This window comes from Oryx dammah, unplaced genomic scaffold (genome assembly GCF_014754425.2).
Source record: "Oryx dammah isolate SB20612 unplaced genomic scaffold, SCBI_Odam_1.1 HiC_scaffold_28, whole genome shotgun sequence".
NCBI lineage: Eukaryota > Metazoa > Chordata > Mammalia > Artiodactyla > Bovidae > Oryx > Oryx dammah.
The window spans coordinates 98,101,203-98,114,049 of NW_024070212.1; the positions used below are offsets into that span (position 1 = coordinate 98,101,203).

The window sequence follows — 12,847 nt, forward strand, 5'->3', positions numbered from 1 at the left end:
TATCTTTTACCATTAAATTACCCTGCATATTTGTCTATTTCTACATTTTCAATTCTGTTTCAGTGATTTGTGTGTTTATACCAAGATCACAATGTCGATTAGTGTATCCTTCAGTTCAGTTCTGTTGTTCAGTCGTGTCCGACTCTTTGCAACCCCATGAACCGCAACACACCAGGCCTCCCTGTCCATCACCAACTCCTGGAGTCCACCCAAACCCATGTCCATTGAGTCGGTGATGCCATCCAACCATCTCATCCTCTGTCATCCCCTTCTCCTCCTGCCTTCAATCTTTCCCAGCATCAGGGTCCTTTCAAATGAGTCAGCTCTTTGCATCAGCTGGCCAAAGTATTGGAGTTTCAGCTTCAACATCAGTCCTTCCAGTGATGAACACCCAGGACTGATCTCCTTTATAGAGATTCATAAAATCAGGTGGGATGATTCCTTCAACTCTGGTCTTCTTTTTTAATATTGTTTTGGTTATTTTAGGCCCTTTCCATTTCAATATAAATGTGAAATCATGTTGTCAATTTCTGAAAAATACTGCTTGGGTTTTGATTGGAAGTGCACTGAATTTATAGATCAATAAGAGAATTTACATCTTAATGACACTGAGTCTTCCAATCCATAAACATATATTTTCCAATCATTTAAGTCTTTTTAAAATTCTCTCAGTAATGTTTTGTACTTTAAAATATACTGGTCTTAAAAAAAATAAAATGTACTGGTCTTGCAAATAACTTTTTAAAATTTCTGTTTATTTCATTTGTAAGCAATTATAAATAGTAATTTCAATTTCATTGTGTTAGAGAAATACAGTTGATCTTTGCCTATTTTTATATATAATTTTTGTATAAAACAGTGATAAGAAAATGAAAACATAAGCCACAGACAAGGAGAAATACTTAGCATATTATGGCAGAAAGTGAAGAAGAACTAAAGAGCCTCTTGATGAAGATGAAAGAAGAGAGTGAAAAAGTTGGCTTAAAGCTCAATATTCAGAAAACGAAGATCATGGCATCCAGTCCCATCACTTCATGGCAAATAGATGGGGAAACAGTGGAAACAGTGGCTGACTTTATTTTTCTGGGCTCCAAAATCACTGCAGATGGTGACTGCACCCATGAAATTAAAAGACGCTTACTCCTTCAAAGGAAAGTTATGACTAACCTAGACAGCATATTAAAAAGCAGAGACATTACTTTGTCAACAAAGGTCTGTCCAGTCAAGGCTATGGTTTTTCCAGTGGTCATGTATGGATGTGAGAATTGGACTATAAAGAAAGCTGAGTGCCAAAAAATTGACGCTTTTGAACTGTGGTGTTGGAGAAGACTCTTGAGAGTTCCTTGGACTGCAAAGAGACCCAACCAGTCAGTCCATCCTAAAGGAAATCAGTCCTGAATATTCATTGGAAGTACTGATGCTGAAGTTGAAACTCCAATACTTTGGCCACGTGATGCAAAGAGCTGACTCATTTGAAAAGACCTTGATGCTGGGAAAGATTGAGGGCAGGAGGAGAAGGGGACGACAGAGGATGAGATGGTTGGATGGCGTCACTGACTCAATGGACATGGATTTGGGTGGACTCGGGGAGTTGATGATATGGAGGCCTAGTGTGTTGCGGTTCATGGGATTGCAAAGAGACGGACACCACTGAGAGACTGAACTGAACTGATATATAATTTGTATCCAGAATATACAAAGAACTCATAACATTCAATAATAAGAAGACAAACAACCTAAAATTTTTAAAGGACAGAAGATCTGAACAAGTAATTCAAAGAATCACATCTATGTAATTTATAGTTTGACATGATGTGTTTAAAACAATAACATAGTATAAACCCATTAAGGATCTGAGTGAAGCTCAATGCAGAACTAAGCTTCTCAAGTTATGTTTTGCTTTTTTAAAAAATTCTGGTCTTGGTGCAAATGTTAGTTATGTCTTATTTATATCACAGTTAGGTCACCATGCTGTGACATGGTCTGTATTCCTGCTGCCTTAGATACTGGTTTTTTTTTTTGCCTTAGATACTTTTGTAATTATTTTTGCAGACTTGTGATTGTCCCTCTTAACTTTCTTTTATGTAATGTATAAAAGTTTCTTTAAAATTCTGCTTTTAATTTTGAATAAAAACTTAATTCATTAAAAACAAAAGTGTGTATATATATATATATCCCTGATGACTAATGAGGCTGAATTGCTTGCTTTTCAGCCTCACTGGTCATCAGGGATATGCAAATTAAAACCACAATGAGATACCCCTACACACACAATAGAATGGCTAAAATTAAAATGACAATACTCAGTACTGAAAAGGATGTGGAACAACTGCTGGTGGGAATGCAAAAAGGCCAGTTTCTCATCTAGATAAACATACACCATACACTTGACATATATTCCAGGAATCTCATTCGTCGGTATTTGTCCAGCAGAAATGAAAGCGTAAGTCCACACAAATACTTGTACACAAACTTTCATAGCAGTTTTCTCCACAACAGGCAAAAAACAAGAAACAATCCAAATGATCATCAACTGGTGAATAAACAAAGTCTGATATACCCAGACCAATGGAATTGTTTCATCAATAAAAAGGAACTACCAATGCTCAAAAATAATGTGGATGAATCTCAAAACCATTATGGTAAGTGAAAGACATCAAACACAAAAGATCACATGCTGTATGATTCCATTTACAAGAAATTCTGGAAAAGACAAAAAAAAAAAAATCACAGTGACAGAAAGCAGGTTAGTGTTTGCCAAGGGCTGGCAGGGGAAAAAATTGATTGTAAAGGGACACAAGGGAACATTTCAGGGTGACAGAAATTTCCATACCATGATTTTCTTTATCTGTATCATGATTTTGGTGGTGGTGGTGACACAACCATATACAGCTCTGAAAACTATGGTATTTCTCTTTGAAGCCATGTGTGAAAATTAAAGAATAATCATACGAGTTGAGAAACACGGGGAAAGGTTGTAAGGAGTACCTTGGATTGCTTTTTTAGGCCCCACCATTAAGCATCTGGGATTTTACTTACCTGACAGGGGACTGAACCCTGCACTGAAGCCCAGAGTCTTAACCACTGGACCACCAGGGAAGTCCCTTGGATTCTCAATTACCTCAAAAGCATACCCCAATTATGTCACTTCAAAAAAGTTCTGAAACACTAAGTTAAGAATACAATAATAGGGACTTTCCTGGTGATCCAGTGGTTAAGAAGCCACCTTCCAAGTCAGGAGACCCAGTTTTGATCACGGGTTGGGAACAAAGATCCCACATGCCGAGAGGCAATCTAGCCCATGCTTAGTTGGGCTGCAACCACCAAGCTCATGCACTACAACTAAAACCCAATGCAACTGAATAAATAAATAAAAACAATAATAGGAAATTCCCTGGCTGTCCAATGGTTAGGATTCCGTGCTTCCACTGTAAGGACTCAGCAGCTGTGGCTTGTGGGCTCTAGGACATGTGGGTTTCAATAGTTGTGGACCAGGGGCTCATTAGTTGTGGCTTATGGGCTCTAGAGCACACAAGCTCCAGCAACTGCAGCTGGAGCGTGGGCTCAGTAATTGTGGCACACAGGCTTTAGTTGCCCATGGCATGTGTAATCTTCTCAGACCAGAGATCGAATCCGCGTCCCCTGCATTAGCAGGCAGATTCCTACTCAATGTACCACCAAGTAAGTCCTTCAATCCAGTGCTGAGCTTGGCTTTTCAAAGGTTACTTTTCTCTCTGTTAAATCTCACTGTGCTGGTTCTTCTTGAACCGTCATTTGTTTGTGAGGCTCTGACTGAATTTAACATTCAACAATGGAAATGTGCCATCAGCATATAATAAGTAATTTCTTCAGTGTCTTTATCCAAGAAATTGATTAAAATGGCAATTAGGACAAGGACAAGAATAGAGGTCTGTGTGACATCATTTCAGGCTGGTACCAACACATTAAATCAACCTTCTTCTGTGGACATTATATTTCAAACAAGTGTTAATCCAACCAGCAATAATATTAGCAAAGGTATTCCAAAAGTCCTTTACTCCTTCAGTGAGTAATTTATACATTGCCTACTATGTACCAGGTACAACGTTACATGTCAACTAGGAACACGATGATGGAAAGAGCCATTCTTTGTAAATGACAATTCCTATAACCACAGTTGGTAAAGAGTTCGCTTGCTAATGCAGGAGATGCAAGAGACGGGGGTTCGATCTGTGGGTTGGGAAGATTCCCTGGAGAAAGATATGGCAACCCACTCCAGTATTCTTGCCTGGAGAATTCCATGGAAAGAGGAACCTAAAAGGCTAAGAATCCACCTTCCAAGTCAGGAGACCCAGTTTTGATCACAGGTTGGAAACAAAGATCCCACATGCCGAGAGGCAACCTAGCCCATGCTTAGTTGGGCTGCAACCACCCATGCGTCCATGGGGTCGCAAAGAGTCAGACACGACTGAGCAACTTGGCATGCATGCGTCAGTCCTGAGAAGGTCATGTCTGCCAATAAAGAAAGAATTAGTCAAACGCTATCAATTAAGAGATTCCTGGTATGTACAGCCCTTCTATTAAAATCTGAATGTTTGGCACTATTCATGGGTTAGGTCAACCTCAGTATAAATTCAATTCAGTTCAGTTCAGTCGCTCAGTCGTGTCTGACTCTTTGCGACCCCATGAATAGCAGCAGGCCAGGCCTCCCTGTCTATCACCAACTCCTGGAGTTCACTCAGATTCACGTTCATCGAGTCGGTGATGCCATCCAGCCATCTTATGCTCTGTCATCCCCTTCTCCTCCTGCCCCCAATCCCTCCCAGCATCAAAGTCTTTTCCAATGAGTCAACTCTTCGCATGAGGTGGCCAAGGTAATTACTTGAACCCAAAAGACCAATTTCAGAGAAAAATCATCCAAGCCTCATCTTTCCATCTGTGGTCTCAGTTTCTCATTGACAATTTGCTAATGCCAGAGATCAAATTGCCAACATCCGCTGGATCATTGAAAAAGCAAGAGAGTTCCAGAAAAAAATCTATTTCTACTTTATTGACTATGCCAAAGCCTTTGACTGTGTGGGTCACAATAAACTGTAGACAATTCTGAAAGAGATGAGAATACCAGACCATCTGACCTGCCTCTTGAGAAACCTATATGCAGGTCAGGAAGCAACAGTTAGAACTGGACATGGAACAACAGACTGGTTCCAAATAGGAAAAGGAGTATGTCTCAAGGCTGTATATTGTCACTCTGCTTATTTAACTTATATGCAAGTACATCATGAGAAACGCTAGGCTGGAAGAAGTACAAACTGGAATCAAGATTGCTGGGAGAAATATCAGTAACCTCAGATAGGCAGGTAACACCACCCTTGTGGCAGAAAGTGAAGAGGAGCTAAAAAGCCTCTTGATGAAAGTAAAAGTGGAGAGTGAAAAAGTTGGCTTAAAGCTCAACATTCAGAAAATGAAGATCATGGCATCTGGTCCCATCACTTCATGGGAAATAGATGGGGAAACAGTGGAAACAGTGTCAGGCTTTATTTTTTTCAGCTCCAAAATCACTGCAGATGGTGACTGCAGCCATGAAATTAAAAGATGCTTACTCTTCGGAAGAAAAGTTATGACCAACCTAGACAGCATATTCAAAAGCAGAGACATTACTTTGCCAACAAAGGTCCATCTGGTCAAGGCTATGGTTTTTCCAGTGGTCATGTATGGATGTGAGAGTTGGACTGTAAAGAAAGCTGAGCGTTGAAGAATTGATGCTTTTGAACTGTGGTGTTGGAGATGACTCTTGAGAGTCACTTGGACTGCAAGGAGATCCAACCAGTCCATTCTGAAGGAGATCAGCCCTGGGATTTCTTTGGAAGGAATCATGCTAAAGCTGAAACTCCAGTACTTTGGCCACCTCATGTGAAGAGTTGACTCATTGGAAAAGACTCTGATGCTGGGAGGGATTGGGGGCAGGAGGAAAAGGGGACGACAGAGGATGAGATGGCTGGATAGCATCACTGACTTGTTGGACATGAGTCTGAGTGAACTCCAGGAGTTGGTGATGGACAGGGAGTCCTGGCGTGCTGTGATTCATGGGGTCGCAAGGAGTTGGACACAACTGAGCAACTGAACTGAACTAAATGAAAATTCATCCACTCAATAATTACTGATTATCGTATTTTATGATAATTGTTACAGGAAGTTATTAAAATATTTTAAACATTGATGCTGGATAAATTTTAACCAAATGAAAATTTAGAAGATAAAGCTAAAAGAAAAAAGAATAGACAAAATCAGATTTTGTTTTTGAAAGAATAGACTTTAGAGTGGAGAGTGTTAGAAAGGAAAAAGAATGAATTAACAGTAATGAGGTCCCAGCAATGATCAAAGAGATTGCAAATGTGGCTTAGACTGCTGAAAAAAGTCTAAGGTGAAAAAAGGTAGACCTCTTAGCAATGTTTGGAGCTAGAATTCATTGGGTGATTGGATGGGGGAGAGCAAGGGAAAGGAAGAGTCAAAATAGACTTCCAGGACTCTGGTTTTGGGCTATTGAGGCAGGGAAGGGGGGTCATGGTGCTAGTTAACAACTGAAGAACTGGTTTAGGGGAACACAGAGGCAGAATTAACAGATGAGTGCATCTTAGACAAAGATCAAAGTTGCAGATACTTCTTGGCATATTCATGAGAAAGCAAAGCAGGAATTAACCTTAAAGATTATATATATATTCTTATATATATATGTCTTATTATAGTATATGAGGATATATATATATATATATTGTAGGAAGGTGGACTCCTTCCAGGGCCCAAGAGTGGGGCTCTTGTCCAACACTTGGAAATGAACTGTCCAAGGACACACATGCTGGCAAAAAGCAAAAAACTTTATTGGGAATGAACACCCAGGTGGAGAGCAGCAGGGTAAGGGAACCCAGGAAAACTGCTCTGCCACATGGCTCGCAGTCTCAGGTTTTACAGTAATAGAATTAGTTTCCGGGTTGTCTCTGGCCAATCATCTTGCTTGGCCCAAACTTCATCTGACTCAGAGTCCTTCCTGGTGGCCTGTGCATCTCTCAGCCAAGATGGATTTCAGTGCGAGGGCTTCCGGACAGTTGGCAGGACACACCATCTCCTCCCTCCTCCTCTGGGCCCTCCCAAATTCTCCAGGTTAGTTTTGGGGAGCAGCACCGAGTTCTTTATGGGAACCTCCTGTTGTAAGACAATTCAGGCAAGTAGATATCATTGTGCCTGGCCCAGGTGGGAGGTTTTGGTCAACAGTTCCTGAACAAATATGTGCCACACTCAGTCGTGTCTGACTCTTTGCAACCCATGGACTGTAGCCCATCAGGTTCCTCTGTCTATGGGATTTTTCAGGCAAGAATACTGGAGTGAGTTGCCATTTTCTTCTCTAAGGAATCTTCCCAAACAAGGGATCGAACCATACATATATTTTAAGATGAATAACTAATCTTGGACAAGATGCCATCTAGTTTTTCCCTATCCCTAGGAACATACAATATAGTAATATGATTGGATGATTCTTTTTATACATGCTTTGGAAACCACTAATTGGAATCATAGTTTCTACATATACAGGGAAAATGGACATTCAGAGAAATCCTCTCAATAGATACTAGGAAATGAGGGAGAAGTCCAAAAATCTCCTCACAAACACAATCACCCAGATAGCCTCAAAATGAAAATAGTTGCTACACTCAGGCTTTTGGCTAATCGTTCTCCAGACTCTGGTCAAATCTAACCTCTTGCAAATTATCTCCCCAATCATTATACCCAAGACAATTCCTGTCCCCTTAGTTCCTTATTCTATTAAATGTTGTCTTATTACTTTTAAATTGGTTTTTTGTTATACACGAATCTTGTAGACCCAAAAAGTCTCTGGAGGCTGGGTCTGTGGACTGTATATGGGTCTGTGGGCTGTATATGGCCATAATTCTATTAACAACAAGAATACATTACAGGACAGATTTTTTTAGAAATGCCACAGAAGCTGGGGTGGCATCAAAGTATATTCAGTGTACAGTAAGTCAAACCAAGGAAAGTATTCAACACTAACTATCAAATGTGCCATCAAACATAAAATATTCAACTGGAAATCCTTGATTACGAGAATGGAAAAGGAGGAACTAGCCTGAGGTTACGTAAGTAAGTAAACTGCTGAGGAAGAAAAGCACAATAGTAAACAAAAGGCAGATCCCTGGAAAGAAAGACATAACTAGATTCAGTTCTAGAGAAATAATTATTTTACACACCCATAAAAAGACAAATAACCCAATTTTTAAAATGAGCAAAGAGTCTGAACAGACATTTCTTCAAAGAAGATATACAAAGGGCTAACAATCACATAAAAGGATGCTTACTGTCATTAGGAAAACACCAATCAAAACCACAGATATCACTTCAGAACCACTAGGATGACTAAAATCAAGACAGACAATAACAAATGCTGATGAAGATGTGAAGAAACCAAAATCATCATACACTGCAGCTTATCAAACACTGCTGCATTTAAACAGTCAACATAAGACCGAGTAATTCCACTTCCAAGAAAAATGAAAACTGTCCATATGAACGCTGTAAACAAATGTTCATTATTCTTAATAGTCTAAAGGAAAAAACAACCCAAATGTCAATCAACTGACAAACAGATAAAATATGGTATATTCATACAATGGAATATTAGTCAGTGGTAAAAAGGAATGACATACTAATACATGTTACACAATGGAGGAACCTTAAAAACATCATTTTAATGGAAGAAGCCAATTACAAAAGGCCACATATTATAGGATTCAATTTATATGAAATGGACAGAATAGGTAAATCTATGCAGGCAGAAAGTATATTAGTGGTTACATAGGGCCAGAGAGATGAAAATAAGGTGATAGCTAAAGGGTCTAAGAATTCTTCCTGATATGATGAAAATATTCTAAAACTGACTCCAGTGATGGCTGCATCTATGAATATACTAAAAATCACTGAATTGTACAGTTTAAATGACTAATTTTATCATATGTGAATTATATTTCAATAAGCTTTTTTTTTAAAAAAAAAATTCAGGAATATTCTACTTTAATTGTTAGGCTAGGAATTCAGCAAACTCAGTCCAGTAATTTCCTCTGCAACAAACCACCTTAAAATGAAACATTCAGCTTTACCTTAATGGCAGCAGTTCTCAAAAGAGTGCATTTAAAGCAAATACGGATGCCTGGGACCACTCCAGACCCACTGGATCAAAATCTCTATGATGGTGCATGGATTTTTTTAAGTTACAGAGGTTAAAAGAGGAGAGAAGTGGGTCTTTAAAAGACATGTTGAAAACAAGTGGAGAAATTTGAATTTTTTAAAATTAAATTTATGTTAAACTTCTCGGATCTGGTAATATAGATGACTCCTGAACAACACAAGGGTTAAAGGTGCTGACATCTCCCAATCCCTCCCCAACCCCATGCAGTGGAAAATCCAAGTATAAATTTATAGCTGGTCCTCCCTATCCACAGTTCTGCATTCCAGGATTCAACCAACCACAGATCTGGTAGTATTAATGGGAAAAAAATCCATATATAATTAGGTCCACTCAGTTCAAATCCCTGTTGTTCAAGGGTCCGTTATATATTGTGGTTATTTAGGAGACTATCCCTTGATCTTAGGAAAAATACTTGAGGGTGAGATAGCATAATGTTTGTTACTTGCTTTGAAATATTCAGGGAAAAAAATATATACATATACACACAGATAAAACAAATGTGACAAAATATAAAAAGTTACAACCAAATTGGTCAATCTAAGTAAGTTTAATTGCTATTCTTTCCATTTTTATGTAAGTTTGATATTTTCAAAATAAAAAGTTGGGGAAGTTCCACAAATGATGCCAATTATCCCTATAGCCTAAAATCACAAACCTCAGGTCATATCAAGAAATCTTTTGATCCAAAAACTAACTTCCCACCTGCTATAAGAAGACTTCTTCCCCTATCCCCATTTTCTTGGATGAACAAATGGACAAAGCTTTCTACTCCCTATATGCCAACCCAAAAGATTTATGGTCCCAAAGAGTAGATGAACTTATCTTAATGGGAACAAGCTTCTGTTATCATATCCTGCAAACTACTAGTCTGCCTTGTCTTACAGATAGAGGAAAGAGGGTTGAGATCAATAGAAAGTCAACGGATTCCCTAGGTAAAGAGGCAGGGCCACTGAGGGTAAAAGGGTACAAGACGCAACAACAGGCAGAAAACAACCGGCCCAGACTATACAGCTTAACCTGTTAGGTCCTGTCTACTATATAAAGTTAGACAAAGAAGAGGCACATTCTTTCACCTAATATATACTGAAGTGCCTACTCCGTGCAAAACATGTTCCCTATCCACACGTACTAAATATGTATACCACAGAGCTATATACGGAAGCAATACAACTTCATTTCCATAAGAAAGCTCTTTCTCAGGAAATTTATCCATTAAAGTTAAAATCATACTGAATCTTTTTATTGACTCTCATTACATAGTCAGTACCAGTGACAGCATGAGAGTACATTCAGAATATAGTCTATTAAATTCCATTCTTTTCCATTGTTTGCTTTGAGAAATTAATCTAGCCAAACTCTAAAGGAAAAAAAATAGCTGTGGTAATGACAAAAGACAATCAAGGATCTGTTCACAGAGCAAGGGAGCATCTGTACTAACACTTACCAAGCCAGCGGTAAGAGAAGGCGCAGACTGTCCGAGGGACTGATTCCTCATCCACACCAGGTTAGACGCTTCTCCTGAAGACTGCCAAGTCACCTGTCCCACGCTGCTGTGTGCACTGCCGGACAAGGGGAGCAGCTGCTTACCTTCAAACACAATGTTTGGGAAATTAACAAATTATTAATTAACGAAATGAAAAAAATACAATGACAGCAAATGGATTAAAAGTACATTGATCCAAAGAAAAGTGAAGCCCCTCCACATCCATTTTAGGATCTGTAGCCCTCTAAAAAACTCCACCTATGTTGGCGGTGGTGAGAAATCCAAGTGGAATACTGAACTGAGTCGATGATTTTAAATGCTCTGTAATATCCACCACCATGCCAGGGCCCAACTTCCAACCTAACAGGCTTGTTCCAATCTAACACCCAACCTAGCACGCTAGGAGTTTTCCAGTCCCTTCCATCCCACCTAGTTTCTCATCAACTCAGTGTGGTAAGAGTGGAGCTGAAAGCTTCTCCTAGACAAGTTTGGCCCTTAGGTTTCCAGAAGACAAACACTGAGTCTCTGCTGCTCTTGCCAGATTCCATGTGTTCAGTCCAGGTTGACTGAATGCCTTAATCCCACTGAAAGACTGCAAGAAAGTCATTTATAAAGACTGAGCACCTAGAACTGCAATGACTTTCTAGCTGAGGTTCAAGTCCTATTCCAACCCCTTCCCTCACACCATTCTTCACATCGGTGCTAGTGATCTAAGCAAAACAAATATGGTCATGTCATCCCCTTCTCATGACTCTCTACTGTTTAAAGAATTAAGCCGCACTTTTTGTTGCTTTTTTAGTTTTGTTTTTAGGGTTTTTTGTTTTTATTTGGCAGCACCACATGGCATGCGAGATCTTAGTTCCCTGACCAGAGACTGAACCCACACCCCCTGCAGGGGAGGCACAGAGCTTTAACCACTGGACTGGCAGGGAAGTCCTAAGTTACACTTTTAAAACTCTAAAAAGATCCTCCATAAATCCATATTATCTTCCTGGCCTCATCTCCTTCTACTTTTTCCAAACCCATTCACTTAACTTCAATATTCTGCCCTGCATATTCACCTAGCTTTAACTTGATCACCAATTTACTTAAAAACTCTTCTTCTTCCTGAAAAATTCTATTCATCAGAGAAATAACCACTCTTATAAAGAGGTATGAGCAAAAAGTAGGTCTGGGTTTTGTTTTCGCTGTAACATACCCTTTTACTGCAAACAAAATGTGATGGCACTTATTTGGAGGGCAATTTAGCAAAACCTATTATAATTTTAAGTAAGCTTGGACATAGCATTCCATTTGTAGGAATGCAAAAGTAGACCAGAAAGTTAACCCTAGCAATGCTCTCACTATAATAAAATGGGGGATAAAATAAATGATCACTACAAATTAAATTATAATATCTCCACATAATGACATACTGAACCCATTAAAAATAATGAGGCAGCTCAACACTGCAGTCAGGAGAAAATGTTCAATGTTCTCAGTTGAGTGAAAATAGCAGAAAGGAAGTATATAGCATATGATCTCAATTTTTATTTTTAAAATAAAGTTTACTCTTCCTCGGCGCTGCCTACGGAGGTGGCAGCCATCTCTGACTCGGCATCATGGCCGCCCTCAGACCCCTCGTGAAGCCCAAGATCGTCAAAAAGAGGACCAAGAAGTTCATCCGGCATCAGTCAGACCGATATGTCAAAATCAAGCGGAACTGGCGGAAACCCAGAGGCATTGACAACAGAGTGCGCAGAAGATTCAAGGGCCAGATCTTGATGCCCAATATTGGTTACGGGAGCAACAAGAAAACCAAGCACATGCTGCCCAGCGGCTTCCGGAAGTTCCTGGTCCACAACGTCAAGGAGCTTGAGGTGCTGCTGATGTGCAACAAATCTTACTGTGCTGAGATTGCTCACAACATCTCCTCCAAGAACCGCAAGGCCATTGTGGAAAGAGCAGCCCAGCTGGCCATCAGAATCACCAATCCCAATGCCAGGCTGCGCAGCGAGGAAAATGAATAGACAGACCGTGTGCACATTTTGTTTGTGGTAATAAAAGCATGAAACCCGAAAAAAAAATAATAATAAAATAAAATAAAGTTTATATATTTACATAAGATTTTAAATGTATATTTAAATATA

General features: G+C 39.4%; 2 protein-coding genes across 4 annotated transcripts in view; one reads left to right on the plus strand and one right to left on the minus strand.

Moving 5' to 3' along the window:
- Positions 1-12,847, minus strand: part of MAST2 (microtubule associated serine/threonine kinase 2) — a 200,885-nt gene that overhangs the window by 164,020 nt on the left and 24,018 nt on the right. For all 3 annotated transcript variants that reach the window (XM_040231268.1, XM_040231267.1, XM_040231266.1), the window contains exon 3: positions 10,680-10,822. In XM_040231268.1, the coding sequence (XP_040087202.1) occupies positions 10,680-10,822 (143 nt within the window). The remainder of the gene's footprint in view (positions 1-10,679; positions 10,823-12,847) is intronic.
- On the plus strand, positions 12,265-12,784 carry LOC120856249 (60S ribosomal protein L32-like). Its single transcript, XM_040231361.1, has one exon. It carries the CDS (start codon positions 12,320-12,322, stop codon positions 12,725-12,727), a length of 408 nt encoding a protein of 135 aa, XP_040087295.1. The 5' UTR covers positions 12,265-12,319; the 3' UTR covers positions 12,728-12,784.